This window comes from Pagrus major, chromosome 7 (genome assembly GCF_040436345.1).
Source record: "Pagrus major chromosome 7, Pma_NU_1.0".
NCBI lineage: Eukaryota > Metazoa > Chordata > Actinopteri > Spariformes > Sparidae > Pagrus > Pagrus major.
Window position 1 is genome coordinate 12,632,396 of NC_133221.1, and position 17,175 is coordinate 12,649,570.

Below are 17,175 nucleotides of genomic sequence, written 5' to 3' on the forward strand. Positions count from 1 at the left end.
CAAGTAGTACTTGAGAAAGTTTCTGACATTAAATGTACTTAAGTATTAAAAGCACAAATAACAGCAAGTAATACATATATTGCATGTATGTATATACTGTCAACTGTTTATCAGCCTGACTGATCATTATATCTGAGATTCAGCTTTTTCTGATTATTTGAATCAGTGATATTTTTTTTTGTAGGACCACCACCCTCCTGTTATCATACACCATGAGGAAGATGCCCAATGACACTCGAAGCCACACATTTATTACATTCTGTTTATTCTGCAAATACCATCTGTAAAAATTATACATCAATCCTAAGTATGGAACTCCAGAAAGTTCACAGTTCTTTTACAGTCAGATTTATTTTGTAGGAAAGTCCCATAAAAACAAGATGCACGTACACGTCAGTGACGTAAAGAAGCACTTGATGCTACAACACAAACCAGATTCCATATAGTCTACGATATTGTGTCACCTTTTGTTGTTCAAACACAACAGGGTGCTTGCCTTCTTTGGATGACAGAACTGAACATTATGTACAGATAAGAAATAAAAAGTGAGTAGAAAAAAACCTAAAGAGATGATCAGTGCTGTGTTTCACATAAGATGCTGAACAGCCGAGCTAGCACATTTAAAGTAAGCTGCGAGCATGAAGTCAAAGTGTATGAGTGCAAGTTGGTGGAAAAAGGAGCATGAAGATGATAAAAAAACAAGGGTTGTTTCGTTTACTTTAAGGCCTCGGCAAGCACCCTGTAGCAAAGAGCTGTGCAGTTTTCGTACCCCCAAAACAATCTACGAGCAGTCTCTGAACGCTTAGCTGATCCTGGTCCGAGGGTGTTCGGTCGATAAATGTCCAAACCAAACCCCCATCAACTCCTGATCAACATCTGCTGAGGTCTCCATCTTCTCCCTTTTTTTCTCCTCCTTCTTCTTCCTCCCTTTTTTTCGCCCTTCGTTTCTCCAATCACAGCAGGCAGGTGGAACAAACGCGGCAGAAAAACGCTGTCAGCCCTGCCCCTTCTCTCCTCCACCACACCCACCACTGCACTCTCTACTGGAACTTCCTTCTGAAGGGAAAATGGCCGACGGGTGAAGGTCTGTGCAGCGCAGGGGGGGACACGATGGGAGGAGGAGGTCAGAGAGTGGATGGATGGAGATGGAGGGCGAGAGTGAGAAGGGGCGTTAGTGGCTTTAGTGTCCATTTCATTTAGAGGGGGAGGTCATCCCTACCTCTTGGGGTGTGAAGGGGAAGGAGGGGGAGGGATCGGGGAGTATGGTTTCAAGGTCCATTTCCATCCAGTGATCCTGTTACAACCGCATCTGCCGTCTTTCCCTCCAAGACCACCTGCGTTGTGAACTCCATCCTCGGACAAAAGGCCTCTTCAGTCGGTTCCTGCGGTAATGAAGAAGAAGAAATTTAAAACACATCACCCCGACAGCAGGCTCCAAAAGCGCGAATTTCCTTCATGATTATACGCAGTGTACTGGTGTCAGACGTCTTTGTTCTCCTGCCACAACACATCTGATTACTCATAATTGAGATCAATGTGCATTTTACCTGGGAGACAATTGTTACAGTTATGATTCATCTCTATTTATCAACATTTAAGAGCCAGATTTACAAATGAACAACTCACACTAACGCCTAAATGGTAACCCATAGAGCCTCATTCTTGTGCTTCCCAAACTCAGTTTTAGTCAAATCTGCAGACAGTCCAAAATTTTGAATTCTCTACCGACACATTATTTAAGTTCGTCCTTACAACAGCCCTAAAGTCTCCTATCAAGCTAATACTTTCCACATGGTTTGCAGACATAAACCAGGTCCAATCTATGTCCGAAGGCCTTCACTGAATATTGCTGGTTTTTCTTTTGTGTGAACATTTTTATGCTTTTTTCTCTTTTATCTTTCTTTAAATCATATCACATTAGAGCGTGTTATTAGACCGTTAACCACAGTGTTTGTAGATACTCTATGAAGGAATTAATGTGTCTGACCTCGTCTGATTCATTATATTTGTGTAACAGATGGGCCTTGTACAGGATGAATGTCATTGATACACATTACTGTTACTCGTTCTTGTAATCCCTGCCTGAAGAATGCCATTTTTCAAACCTGGAGGGATTTTAGGCAATTCTCCTTCACGTTCTCTTATAGAACAGACAAGAGTTGCAACAAATCGGTCGATTGGTTGATTGGTTGATTAGCTGATCCAAAGAAAATGAATGAATTGGCAACTATTCTAATAATCGATTTCAGACATTTTTAGGTGAAAATTGCCAAATGTTTTCTGGTTCCAACTGCTCAAATAGGACAATTTGCTGCATATCTCACAACAAACGCTCTTCTGTCAGACAAAACATGACCTTTTGTTTTTACTGTTTTGTAACATTGTTGAAAATCATTGATAGTTCAATCAATAATAAAAATTATTGTTAGTTGCATCCCTTGTCTGCTTATACAAAAGTGTTATACCCAAAGTTATCAGGGTGTCTACAGGTATCAGACACTTTCATTTGATTGTTTGAAGACCTTCTCAGGATAATTTTGTTTGCATTAAAGATGGATTTCTGGACAAATCCACTTTTTCATAGTCAGTCATTGCAGGTCAAGTGTAAAGGTATGTTGCATATATGTCGTTTCTTGTAGAGGTAGATTTCACGTAGCAATATGGTTATTAGAGTCAGTTAGGCTTACTATATTTTCCAAAAAGGTAAGTGGAAGTATTAAGTAAAAGGAAAGTATCATGTTCATAAGTAGTTTTAAAGATTTGTAACATCAAAAATGTGGACTTTCACAAGCTGGACTCATTTTGACAAAAAGAAACTACAAGATAAATGAATGAAATTAGATGAAATTCAAATTCTCAACTACTTAATGACTGTTAAAGGGGCACAGTGGAACTTCTGTGTTGTGCTGGAAGCTGGCCGTTAGTTTATGTTAGCGGACTCTGTTTCTAAACTAACGTTAGCTACTGTTGCTCTCTGTTAGCGGAGAGAGACAGACTGAGAGAACGCGCATAAAGTCACATCCTGATCTGTCGCAGAAAATCGGACCTCAGTCCTTCACAAAGAAATCCACAGTCCAGCATTAAGTAACTTCAACAAAGGCTAAGGCCGTCCACAGGCTTGTGAAGGCAACCGAGAGAGACGGGGAAGGTCTAAATTTTAAAGCCACGTTACAATCCGCTCACATATGGCTGATAAGAAAGTGAATATTACATGTAAATAGCTACAAAATGTTACATAGAGCCCCTTTAAGGCCTAATGATTATACAATATAATTTAAGATATTTTTAAAAAGGACCTGCAGACACCGTGCGTGTATGTATCACACTACAGACTATCCCAAACATGAAGACTACCTTTAGTAGGATTCACAGTCTTGTCAGCGTTGACCTCCTCCACTTCCGTTGCAACGCCACACACCGACTGCTCCATTTTCTCCTCCGTCCCTCCTCCTGGCTGCGGCTCCAGAGGGGAGGATCCTGTTGTTCGTGCCTCAGCTGCTGCACCTGGTGCAACTGGTCCTGCTGCCTGAGCAGCAACAGTTTGTTCCATCTGAGGCGAAGACGCCTTGGTGGAGAACCAATGTCGCACCAAGTCCGTTGATAAACCACTGGCCTCAGCCAGTTCCTGCAACTGTGCATGGAGAATAATCTGTGTTAGTTTATCATGTCAAAAGGACAGACATGCAGAGGTTTGACCCGAAAGACAGCGAAACAAAAGCAAAATTAGGAGAGAGTCAAAGTCAGCTAACTGAACTTTAAAGTTTAGGTGTAAACACTATCAAGATGATCATAAAGGCTTGAAATGGAAATAAAATAGGGCAATCGGCCTTAGGATAGTGTGCACAATAACACCAAACATTATTACTGCTGGTATCTCATATCTTATATACTCGTGGATGCAGAAATGTCCATACTCGTATATTTATACCTTCTATATCACATTATCTATTTTTATCTATTCAATGTTTATTTTTATGTGGTAATAATCTAATCATCCAGCCCTGAAAGCTGCCAGAGACACTTGGATGCATTAGGCAGAGTCAACAAAGAATGCTCTTGTGGATATTAATTAAATAAATGAGATCAAGCCATCAAAAAGGAGGAGATTATATCATTCAGCTGTTTCTCTAGTGTCACTTGGCAGTAAAAATATAAATAACAATTAAACACCTTTTTTCACAGCTTGCCAGATATACTGACCTCGATGTGCAGGCAGACAAATAATGTATCCATAGGGAATAATCAGAGAAATCTATTTACAGTGAATTAAAGAAAGAGTTATCCGACCATCTATCTTGTAAGTGAACATGTTATATTTACTATTTCTATATGATGCATTTAGTACCTCTTGCTCCTTTATATTATACATAGTAAATGCTCATACTGTATCTTCTGGTTTACTTCCCCACTTCTTTTGTACTACTTTGCCACTGTGACACTTTAATTTCCCCACTTGAGATCAATTAAGATTATCTTATCTTACATACAGTAGATACTTATGTCAATTACATTGGAAGGAAAAGGGACTTCAAATGTGGCCCAGTGAGAAAAAACATAGACAACTTTAACCTTCTTAGCTGAAAAATATAGATATGATATTTTTCTGTGCTTCCTATGATAGACACAAATCAACAAGTGTCACATAGAGAACAAAATTAACATAATAGCTGTAACATAACACATGTTTTGACCTAAGGACCTCTCCTCAGGCAGCATATCAGAAACTTGAATAAATATTTTTCAGTCAAGTGAGAGTGTGAATCTTTGCTTTATTATAAGCAGCAAGGAGAAAGCGTTTTTTTTTTTTTTTTTTAAGTCACAGTCCGCAAACAATGGCGCTCTTTTGAGTCAAACAGGCCGACGGGAAAATCCTAAGGCACTCTGAATCCTGAATATAATAAAAACCTTTCATTTTATGCAGCCGCGTTTGAAATTCTGATGAAAACTCTGATAAAAGTGTTCCAGGGTACAGGTGCTGTTAAGCTATTTATGACCCAGCACACAATCCTCTAAGCAATTATTGTGCGGGAAACAAAAGTGCATGCAGCCCAATTCTTGCACAAACTGGATGAAATATTTTATTTTAATCTGCCTTTGTGCAACTTTTATGATTACAATATAACTTAAACATCAACAAAACATAGCCAACAAAACTGATACTTTGTTTTGCAGTGGAGAAACAAAATGATTCATGGAAATCAATCACATGAAAAGCTGCAAAAATTGATTAATGGAGCTGATTTGAGGAGCATCCTGCTGCCCCTGATACACACGTATACAATTAAGACTTAAAATTCAATGCTTTTTTTAGCATTTGTGCAGCTGCACGGTCATGCATGTAATCCCACAAAATATTTTGTGTTTAACACACAAAAGAACAACTAGAATTGTCTCTCAAAGCCTAAAAAAGTACAGTGTCAGTGTAAAGAAGAGACACCTTTTGGAGGGTTAGTACATAAGTACATTTTCTGTTGCAGAGCAGTTAGTTAAGGCAAACATAACTGCGTATCCAAAAGGGACAGTTGATACCAATGTCGGCCTTCTCTCGATTATATTGAAATTAGATAGAACATTAGATGGCATCCACAGACATAGCTGTGAGCAGTTTCATGCAGGAATTATTTTCTTTCTATTGAACTACACTACACATCACAGGATGAGGCAAGCATCCCGTCAAGGACAAGTGGCTCATGCTGGAGATGTAAACATTAATGGCATCCTCTGCTTAGCTGTTACATTAGCTCCCATAGTTAGCTTCTTTAAATAGCCTCTCTTTCATGAGAAGAAGCATGCTTTCTCTCGCTTCTACGCAGTGATCAGCAGCTGCTCCTCAGGTTTCAGTTAATCAGAGCTGTTAAACTGCTCTAAGAAATGTGTGAATATTACTTTGTCTTAAATACCTGTGAGTCCTCCAGCCTGCCGTGGCTGTCGAGGTGGGCCTGGAGGATCTGGGAGTTCCCCTTCTGGAGGTCCTCTTCCATAGCCATGTTCTGGTGCTCCTCTAGCCACTTGAGCTGGCTGTTCTTCTGCATATAACGGCAGTCCCCGAACCAGCGCACTACCTCAGGTCTGGGCAGTCCCGTAGCTGTGATGAGTTCATCATACTGAGTAGCGCTGGGCCACTGGGTACGGGCATAGACTTGTTTGAGCAGTTGCAGCTGCTCCACTGTCTTCTTACCTCGGATGGCTGTGGGTTTAGGGGAGTTGGATGGTTTGGGTGTTGGGGTGGAGGATTGGGATGGTTTAGGGGTGGAGGATGGGGTGGGGCCTGGGGAGGATGTAGGTGTGCTGCTAGATTGAAGCGGTAAATTGAGGCTATCCAACCCTTCACCCTCTGCTTTCCCATTGGCCTCTGTCACCTTCAGCATCTTCAGATTTATTTTAATAGGGTTGACTTTGAGTTCTCCTGAACTGTCCTCTTTCTTTCTTTCCTCCCCATCGACTTCCATCTCCTCATCCTCCTCTCGCAACGTCCGCTCCGCCTCCTCTTTCTTTTTCTCAGCTGCCACTCTCTTCCTCCGGTCAGCGAACCAGCCATGGATCTCCCTTCTCGTCATCTTGGTCTCACATCGCAGTCGGTCCACTTCCTCTCCTGGCGGGTCAGGGTCCAGGGCAAAACTGGCCTCGAGAGCTTTTACCTAAACATAAGACAGGAATACCAGGAAGAATTGAGTAGAACTAAATAGATTATTTGATTAATCGACTGGTCAATCAACAAGAAATACTAATCAGCAACAAGGGCTGGGTGATATAGCCTGAAAATAATATCGAGATATTTTATGGTTATATTGCAACACACAATTTATATCTTAACATTTGTGAAGGAGATTTCAAAATATAAAGAATGGGGAACAAGATCAAATATCACAATATTGACCAGATACCTCGATATTGATATTGTGATAATACTGTAGGAATGACTAGTAGCACTATAATTATTAAAACAAGGAGGTTTTTGATGAATAATCATCAGTAATGTGGATATAATAACTACGTGGGTAAAGGCAAGTATTAGAACAAGTTCAAATATGATAAGTTCAAAAAATTACATCACTTCACTTTAATACAGCCTTTAAAAGCAAGGAAGATCTTGATATAAAAGACATACAAAATCAGTCACAATAATGATAAAACATCCCAGCCCAGGCCTATCAGCAACAGATTTGATTTTTGAATATAAATTGGAGTCAAATATCAAGCAAAAATGCAAAATGTACTCTGGTTCCAGCTTCTCCAATGGGTGGATTTCCTGCTTTTCTCTGTTCTACATTGTAAACTAATTATATTTGGGTTCAAGACTGCTGGTCAGACAAAATGACATTTGAAAGTGAATAAGGACATTTATCACTGATTTAGGGTTTTTTATAGAGTCAACAATTGACTGATTTAAAGCGTTCACCACCGATTTAGCGCTTAGCTCCACTAACACTGTTGGACTCAAAATCAATACTAGAGCTTGACTGATATATACGTAGGTCAACTGATAGTCGAGTATCCCAAATATATTAGTATCAGCTTATATGTTGTCCAGGGATAGATGCTAGGGGTAATTTTGGATTATTAAACTAAAATATCCTACCAACCAAAGTATTTTGTAACCACATTTGAGGGATCAGTGTAAACATGTGTATACAGACAAATATACATTAACATATATATATAGCGATTTTTTTTCACTCCCAATATCAGTATCAGCCTCAAAAATCTAGTATAGGTTGGGCTCTAATCAATACAGCAGAATCAGGGATATTATTTTATTCTGACTCGACTGCTAACACTACAGTTAGAGAGTCGGGTGTGTTATATGAGCAGCGGCTAAAGTAGCCTCAAGCTGCAAGCCTCAGTCGTCAGTTGCAGACCTATAACTGATAAATCACAATGTAAAAGTAAGGGCAGAGTCTCACCTGATGTGGTTCTCTCTCCTTGTAACGGATAGCTGTGAAATCAGGAGAAGGGGGTCTGGGGTGTCGGCGGGAAGGTGTGGTGGGAGAGGTCGGAGTCTGTGATGCTGTTGGGCTGACGGGTGCAGAGCTGTGCTGGGGTGTTTTTGCACCAGAGCTGCTGCTATTTTCAGACAAATCAACAGGGTGGGCACTGCCAGTGGAGCCGCTCCCTGGCGTACTTGACCCGCTCCCTGCTCCCGCTGTAGAGCCAGACTTATTATTCTGTCCACCTGTAATGGAGCGTGAACCCTTGAGGTTGCGAAAGTGGTAGCGCCGGTCGCTGAACCACTTACGGACTTCTCGTACGGTCAGCCCGGTCAGAGCGATTAGTCGGTCAACTTCCTCCTGGTCGGGAAACTGGCTGACCTGAAAACTGTCCTTGAGAGCGTTGAGCTGCCCTTGCGACTTCTTGCCTTTATAGAAGTTGGGGTCCAGGAATGCGTTGACAGGTGTCTGCGAGCCAGGAGCGGGGGAAGAAGACTTTGAGGCAGGGGAAGAAGCCTCCTCCATTTTGACGGTTGGAGAGTCACTGGTGGTGGACTCGACATCAGTTGTGCTTGTGCTGGTTGGGTTATTTTTGTTGCTGCTACTGTTGGTACCTTTGCTCTTCTGTCCGCTGCTGCCTGTTTTGCTATTATTGTTACTAGATTTAGTGTCTGTGTTGTTTTTGCTTTCTTTGTTGTCACTCTGCACATTGCTGGTGTTGTTGGCTTTGCTGATATCAGTGTTCTTAGCATTTGCATGGCTGGTAACGTGACTATTGCTTTTGTCATTGCTGTCTGCATTAGCACTGCTGTGTTTACCATTGACACTGCTCGCCTTAGCATAATTATGATTACTGCTTCCTAGACTAAGGTTGATGACACTAGCTTCACTGCTAGTAATAATACTGCCAGTGCCACCTCCCCCAATCCGACTACTACTACTGCTGATGATGTTGCTCCCAGTAATGCTGCTGCCTACAGTCCCCACTACCATGCTTATACCTTTATCTGCCACCAGGGCTGCAGCAGGTCGGGCCTGCATCATGGGGCGTGCTGCTGCCTGCGGCTTAGGTGTGACGGCCAGGGCCACCGGAGCACTGCTAACCTGGATACCGTTTGCCATCATAGGCTGTGTGACGATAACCCCTCCTTGGCTCACAAGAGAGCCCTGCAGGATATGAGGGATCCCAGTAGCCCCCAGTGAGGCAGGCAGGACCGTGATTGTGTGTTGGGCTGGGCTACGGTGCCTCTGGGCCTGGTTATGTGAGCTAGAGGGTGCAGTCTGGATGATGGTGTTGAACATCTTCCTCCTGGCTTCCTCGATCTCCTCCGGAGACCAGCTGATGCCCTGTTTAAGTCTCTGGGCTGTGAACCAGATCTTGATCTGCTCTTCAGGGAACTTTGTGACCACGGTCAGGTAGCAGAGCTCAGCCTTTGTGGGGTATGGGAACTTACTGAAGGAGGTCTTTAAGAAGGAAGAGGAGTCCATGGAGGCACTGTAGGTAGGGATGCTGCTCAGAGGGATCATCACCTGGAAATGAAAAATGTGAGAGCAGTTAGAGAGATTATTACTTAATTTAATATCTGATTACCTTCATGACACTGGGACACAAAAAATTACGCTAAACAAATTACCTTGGGGAGATTTTTTGAGGAAGAAGATGAGGAATTGGATGAAATATTTGAGGAGGCTGTAATTGGTGCAGACTGATGAAGGCTTTTGTTTTGAACAACTGAGACCACCTGTAGAGATAGATTTAAAAGTCAAATCAAAACAGACTTTTCCAAAACAACAATATTTGGAGACAGAAAGAACTACCACCAACCTGTGTGATGGGAGTCTTCAGCATTGGTAATGCTCCAGAACCATTCACAATCTGGATCCCTGGGGGTAGAGTGACCTTAGTTGTTCCATTGTGGACAATTGTGGGAACATGGGTGACTGTCACTGCAGTAGTCTCTTTTCTCTCAGTCTCTCTAGAGGCAGAGATAGAATGTGGGTCTGAAGGAGTATCGTCAGAGACTGGATGGGACACCACTATCCGTTTCGGTTCTGATTTGCCCTTCAGCATCCTCATAATTGGGGTTTTGGTGATAGAAATCTCACTATCCTTCCCTGCCTCTGCCCCAGTCACCAGATTCTGCTCCACCACTACTCTCCTGTCCCTCTTCTTCAGCTGCAGAGTCGTGTTCAACGTGCTGGGGTGTACCCTGGCATTATGCAGGGCCAGCCCCTCAAACTTGGGCGCGGAAACCCCACAGCTCACACAAAAGAAGCTGGGGTCTGCACGGAAGTCTGGGTGCCCAGAGTACACGTGATCCAAGAACAAGTTAAGGTCGTGGGTTTCAAAGTTACAAGGCTTACAGGTGTAAGTGCCAGCACCGTCTTTAACAGCGTCCCCTGCCTCTGGTTTGGAAGACTCTCCGGGGTCGAAGGGACTATGTCCGCTAGATATCCTTGATTGATGCAGAAGAATAGGAGAGTCCCGTTCAGCCTCCTCTGCTGGACGTATGATCTTGCTGGGGATCATACAAGGCGTAGTAGACTTCCTCTTGCTCGCCATGGTGTGACCACAGGGTGGGGAGGGTCGGTCAAATGGCTGAGAATGGGGTGTGAGTGAGAATATGGGTCGTTCTCTGGTTGACTATAGACCAGGCACGGGGGAAGGAGGACAATGGGACGTGTCCATAGGTCCGCTTGTAGTTCTCACTGCAACTTTGAGGGAAAACCTGGAAACGAGAGAGGGCAACACATTTTAGTTCAGTAGTTCAAGCTGGATAGGTTTGGTTAGTTTCTTAAACTCCTGAAAGTCAAGCACACATAAGGGAAGAGACGGAAGAGGGGCAACAGATTGGAAGAAGAAAAAGGATGGGATATCTTACGCTACTCAGAACAAGCCGGTTTCCTCTCAGCTGGACGAAAATCGTGCATAGCTAGATTCCAGGTGATTATCAATAGGGTTTTGGAAAAAATTCAGCTGAAGCCTTTAAAATCAGGCGTTGCTCATGAATCTTTAATTTAAAAACAAAGAAAACTCAACTCTCCTGCCCAATGAAACTCAAGGCTATCTCTTTTATGAGGGTTTTCAAACAAGCTCAGTCTGCTTCTGCACTGAAGGCTTTTGGGGAGAGCTCCTGTCCTACCCCCTTCTTTCCCCTCCCCCACACAACTCTGTCTCACTTCCCCTCGTTCAGACACACCCCCACGGGGAGAGCACATTCTGTATTTTCTTTCTCATCCAGAGCCTCTGTAGCTTCACTGGACACCTTTACAAAGATTGCCACAGAAATACTCACTCGTGAACGTGTTGCTTAACATAGGAGCTACTTGACAAGATGTTGTGCAAGTGGGTGCTTCAACAGAGGTTAGTTGGAAAAATGGCGTTCTCTGCCAACAGCAGCACAGATAGAAATGCACAGACGGGCATGAGAATGTGAATCTTCACATTTGGACTTCACCTCTAGATCCCTTGTCTCTATACAAAATGGCGAAGCTTCCTGTGGAGGAGTTTCCCCCACCCTCTGCTCCCTCCTTGTAGTGATGCAGTATTGGAGGACAGCTCTAGGGCAATTACTCTCCCAATCACTCTGCACTGACATGACACCTCATGCACGGAGCAGCAAGAGCTCACAAAAAGTTCAACGGCTCAAAGAAGTCCTACAGGAAAAACCTAAAAAGCTTTCAAAAGTGGACTCTATCCCTATGCAAAGATACTTGACAAATGCAGCTTTTCTGGTAGGAACCCCAAATCTAAAATAATCCTTCCCTTATTATGCACAAACAGACCAGTCCCATACAAACCTTTTTCTGGGACTTGTTTCAGACCTCTTTGTGCATGAAGCCTGCCACCAGCTCTGTCAGGTGAGCAGCGTTCAATAAACTGTCCCTTTTTCCACTGAAATATAACTTGTTCAATGGCAAAGCCTCTCTCAAGCTTTTACCTACAAACGCACTTGCACACAGCCTCGCTTTGCAACAGAAAGGTCATGGTACATTAGCTCAAAGCCAAGTTAACCCTCACAGGACTGGGGTGTGTGACAAATGGCTTTTCACACACTATCCGAGCGAAAGTATACAGAGATCACTTTCCTGCATTCAAAAGCCTGCAACCTCAGTTTCAGTTTGAGTCAATGCAGAACTTTGAGGTAACTTAATGCGCAGCTTATATACAGTCTACGCACTTTTAACTTAACTGGAGTCGCATCAAATTAGTTATTTAGAAGGCTACACCTCTCTTTGGATCAGAGTGTGAGGGGTTAACAGGCAAATGAAGTTTGCTACTGTGCAGGGAACGTGATGCCCGTCGTTCCCCTGTGCACCCCCCAGAGAGAGTAACTGCCCTTCTCTTGGGCTGTTGTGTGCACCCCTCCTACTCCCCTGCCATTCAGTTCTGCATCAGGGGGCACCGCTCTGCCAAGGCAGGCTGGTCACATGACCAACACAAAGGCTTATGGGTGGGCAAGCCTCAGCCATCCATCACGTGGTTCTGTTGGGTGTGGGTGGGCAGGCGAGAGGAGAGGAGAGGAGATGTGAGAGCGAACGGGAGAGGCTGGTGGGGGATGGGCAGCCGGTTTGGGGTGAAGGAGGGGTGTTAACTGTCGTGGAGGAAGCACTGAGGTGTTTCAGTAAGGAATTTTTTCCTCCGATACCCCCCTCCAGTCAGCCAACACCACCCCACCCTGCTAACCCCCTCTCTTCAACACCCCCTTCTTGCTCCAAACTACAATCACACAGTCCTTCCCTCCTCCTCCCTCGCTCGCTCGCTCGCTGCACAAGCAAGCAAGCCTGGAATGTTCCAACCCGAGCTCTTCAGCCAGTGGACATAACCTGAAGTTCAGTTACAGTGTCTGTATGTGTCCACACACTGCCTCATGCATAATACTTACTCAAAATAAGACAAATAGTGAACACATAAGGTGTCACAAGGTATAAAGTCCCATCTGTGCATATCGACAGGCTGACACGTAGTTCGCCAGTGGCTACAAAGTTCACATCACACACTGATGGCATGTGGTAAAATCAAGAACCACAACTGTGTGAACACCTCTGCAGACAAAAGCTGTGAGAGTAGCCAGCAGAGGCCTTGTACAGGTGAGGAGAAACAATACACACAGCAAGCTGAGCTATCATCAGTGAGTCTCAGCGATGCCAGGCTCACATGAGTCCTGTTGGCTCACTGGTATGAGGGCATTGGCCAGTAACTTTAATCTGAATGTCGCACATACATTGACTGACCATGTGGTGATGATGGGTCGGCGTCTGTTACACGTGTCAGCATTTGCATGTGTGGGTTTCCTGTGAGAGTGCAGAGAGAAGCGAGGTGGGGTGGGGTGGGCGGGGGCGCATGTGTGCTCGCGTTTGTGTGTATGTGGCGTGCGGGGGTGGCTGCCTGCATGCCTGTGTGTGAGGCTTGTTTACTGAGGTAGAGAGGCTGCCATTTTTTTTCTTCTGTGTGTAAGAGTCAGAGATCTCCCAGTGACACACAGAGACAATGTTTTTGTTCTCTTAGTTCATAACCTATATTATCTACGCCTCATCAATGGCTCAGCACAGCATGACCTCCTTTCATCCCCTGCCCTGACTCTTGTCTAGGCCTGGGATATATCCCTCTGAGTGCAGGCCAATAATAGCACACACACACACACACACACACACACACACACAAACACACACACACACACGCACGCACGCACGCACGCACGCACGGCTGCATAGCATACCTGCACGCTGGCGACTACTCTCCACACCTAGCTGAGAACTCAGGTGTAACAAACGCTCTCTTTAGCAGAAAATAGGTGTACAACACAGGCAAAACGGTCCTTGTTTCCTTGCTTCCTCTCTCGTCTTTTTTCCTCCTTCCCTTACTCACTCCCCCGCCCTCTCCCACCATCTCTGCACCCTCTTCCTCCCCCTCCCTCCCTCCACTCCTTCTTCTCCTCCCTCCCTGAGCAAGTTTGGCCCAGGGAGACAGGTCGGCAGCGCCACTGGTGTGTTACTGTCCCCATGGCAACCACCTCCTACCCCCTCTCTTTCTCCCACCAGCTCATTTCTCTGAAGCACATGTGTGTGGGTAAACACACATACACACACACACTAATACATCTCCTATGCCATCCAGTCGCTGGCTCTAGCGGGACTTGTTTGTTCCACACACCCCTGTGAGTGGTATTTGGAGAGTCCCTGCCCTGCTCCTATTTCAGTGCCTCCCTCACGCGGTGTTGATGTCTCCAAGCTAGGTGTGGTCGCCGTCGCCAAGGCACGTTATTGGCTGGAGCTGATGCCATCTCTTCCTGTTAACTCATGCCCGTGTCCCTGTCCAGACATCTGCCCCGTCCCCTTGGCCTGCTGTGGCCTGAAGCATGCAGAGCTCCTGTATTCACTGCTGAAAATCTGGCAGATATCTTTCAGATAGGATTCCAAGAATCACCTCTATACCCAAGTGTAGTCAAGATTATCATCAAGACTGCACCACAACACGAACCCTTCGCCACCTACGAGTCTCTGTAGCAAAACAGGAATTCTTCACCGTGATTTCTTCCATCCCAAAACACAAACGCCTTCCCATTACTTAATTTACTCGCACCTTAAAACAGACAACTACCCTCCTCCTGTCAATCAGCTCCCTCACTCTCCAATCGAAACACTCACACCTTTTGTGCGTCTACAACTTCTTTCTGGCAACAATAAGAAAACCTCAATGACAGTGTTCCTACAGCGTCATTCCATCTGCTCCTCAGTCCCATTTGGGCTGCTCTCAGGTCAGAGGAGCGGATGGCTGCGTGGGTTGCGAACGGCTGCATTGCTGTGGCCACTGCCAGTGCATGCGTTGAAACTGGGTTGCTGAGTGGGGAGGGAGAGAAAAATGGCGGAGCACCATGCTCTGTGCTGTCCAACCTAAAATGGCTGACATCACAAGCTGTTAACCAGCCAAGCAGAGCAAGAGGCTGCTACTGCTGCTGCTGCTGCTGCTGACCCGAACCTGCTCGCTCTCTGGACGTGTGAGTGGATCGCACTGCTCTCTCCCTCCCCCCCACCAACGCCAGGACTGTAGAAAGGCTCTTGAGCAGCAGCTGATTCTGTTTTTGTGGTTGAGATCTGGAAGTAAATTGTCATTACACAGGTCAACACAGAGAGGTGGATGCTAATTACTGAGGGACTGACACACAAAATCAGATTGCTTGGTGCTTAAAATGGGAAACAAGAAGACTCTCAAGATGCGAGAAGAGCAAAAGTGCGAGCCACCTTTCAGAGCAACTTAACCTGTCTGAGCTGCAAAACTAAAAACTAAGGGAAAGAAAGCGAGGAGAAAGAGGGATGGGAGGCGGTGACGGGGGTGTGTGAGCGAGACTATTCACTGACATGCACAGCCATTGAGCTCAAGCATCACCACAGCAACACAAAAGACATACAGCGAAATGAGGCAGAACAATAATAACACAAACTTTTGTACCGCTGATCACACATAGACAAATTGTGTGGGTTTGTTTTGGTTTTTAAATCCTCAACAGTAGTACGGAAATGGGCCTTTTCTAATAGTAAAAGGTGTACAGCAGGTGACGGCTGGATTAAGCTGCTTGTCTATGGCCGGGACTCACGTGGACATCTGACATAAACTGACCGGTAGCCGTCTGGGAAAGCTTTCCTCTTAATCCCTGGACTCACACACACTCATGACAACACTGACATGATAAATAACCATGGCAACAGCTTGCAAACTTATAAGTGCCTGTTTGGGAACATGGAGTAAAGCATGAGAGTTTATGGAAAGGGTGAGCACAAACATTTTACAATATTAAAAAAGGTCTAGTAAGACTAGTAAATTAGCAACTCTGACAGACATTATTATTCACAGGAGGTCAAAGTTATGTCTAACTTCTTCATTCACAGCACAGACTGGAGACTTGGTGTAGCATCTGCCTTTTGTTTACGGGAAAAATCCAACATGTCACTCTGTAATATACACAGACAACATCTAGTTTCTACTAATTGTGAACACAGTGTTTCTGCAAACGTGGGAACATTTAGCGGTATTTAGTGAAAACGGCTCTGGTTGAAGCGTAACGCTGAGTCCCTGAGCGGAGCCGCGTCAAACATTTCCGAAAACGATGCGTGTTCATCTTCCGCTCAAGTTAGGCGGAGTGAGCCCCAACTTAATGGGCTCGTCTACACGTATAGGTTTAAATATTGTACCCGATTCAGAGTGCAGGAAAAAGGCAAGCCCTCAGCCTTAATAATAAAAAAATAATAATAAAAAAAACTACTCTTTCTCTCCCCCCCCACCCCCCCGTTGGCTGTCGCCATTTTAAGCAGGCGACATGCAGCTGGGCAGCACCGCTGAGCCAAAGCGCAGCCCGCAAAGGTAAGGCTGTCCACAATAGCTCGCACAAGTTTGGGAAAGGTGAAACACTTGTGTAAATGTGTATGATAAAACCGCACTCACCTCGCTCTGTCGGGGCTCGGTGTATGCGGCGGAGGATTTGAGAAAGTTTACAATGATATGGACTGAGTGGAGCCAGAGACTGACGGGAGGTTCGGGCTTCACTGATGGTAACTTATAGGCTGGAGCCCCCTCTGTCCATCGGCTGGTGATAAACGTGACACCGGAGCCACGCCGGTCCCCACGACGGCCCCCTTGTTTTTGCGCTTGTTTATTTCGAGTGGCTCTCGGTGTTAAAGCAGGCAGTGGAGGGGAGGAAAATACGACGGACGTGCCGAGGGAAGAGACGGACACGTGACGCAGACGTCACTGACGATGGAGTTGGCGTGAGAGCTCGAGCTCCGCCGCGCGCAGAGCCGAAGTGAGTCAGACATCCCGTCCTGACTCTGACCCGGCTCTGCAGGGGGGGTCGTGGTCATGTTGGAGAAAGAGACAGAAAACCTTCCCCGGTCCCGGTGAAACGTGATTGTTAGAGCAACTCACACCTGTCCCGGTCCCAGGTGACCCCCTCTCTTAAAGAGACAGTACACACATGATGTCAAAAGTTAGCCCGCATTCACCCCCCCTCACCAACCCCTACTCTACATCCCTGAGACTCTATGAGCTACTAATATACAAAATGATAACACATATGACAGGTCATTCACATGTTCAGTATGTAGGCTAATGAACCGGAGTGAAGTTGTCTCCAAGTTCACATCAAATAGGTCAACTATAGATGCACAAACACACAGAAACAGTAATAGTCCCTCAGTAACACATTTAATTTGACTTTTATTGCATATCCATGCACATGCACATATGCACCCA

At 45.1% G+C, this 17,175-nt stretch overlaps 1 protein-coding gene across 1 annotated transcript; it reads right to left on the reverse strand.

The window, feature by feature from the left end:
- Window positions 1-248: 248 nt before the first annotated feature.
- Window positions 249-16,658, reverse strand: zhx3b (zinc fingers and homeoboxes 3b). Its single transcript, XM_073470522.1, has 7 exons — window positions 16,369-16,658; window positions 9,754-10,657; window positions 9,563-9,670; window positions 7,905-9,458; window positions 5,901-6,638; window positions 3,355-3,631; window positions 249-1,382 (listed from the first exon to the last, which is right to left on the reverse strand). Exons 2-7 carry the CDS (start codon window positions 10,489-10,491, stop codon window positions 1,372-1,374), a joined length of 3,426 nt encoding a protein of 1,141 aa, XP_073326623.1. The 5' UTR covers window positions 10,492-10,657; window positions 16,369-16,658; the 3' UTR covers window positions 249-1,371.
- Window positions 16,659-17,175: the final 517 nt, after the last annotated feature.

Excerpts from the sequence above, each read along its gene's own strand:
- zhx3b (XM_073470522.1), bottom strand. The coding sequence starts at position 10,491 with ATGGCGAGCAAGAGGAAGTCTACTACGCCTTGTATGATCCCCAGCAAG. Across the intron at positions 9,459-9,562 it reads CCTCAAAAAATCTCCCCAAG|GTGATGATCCCTCTGAGCAG; the intron begins GTAATTTGTTTA and ends TTTCATTTCCAG. Across the intron at positions 6,639-7,904 it reads AGGAGAGAGAACCACATCAG|GTAAAAGCTCTCGAGGCCAG; the intron begins GTGAGACTCTGC and ends TCTTATGTTTAG.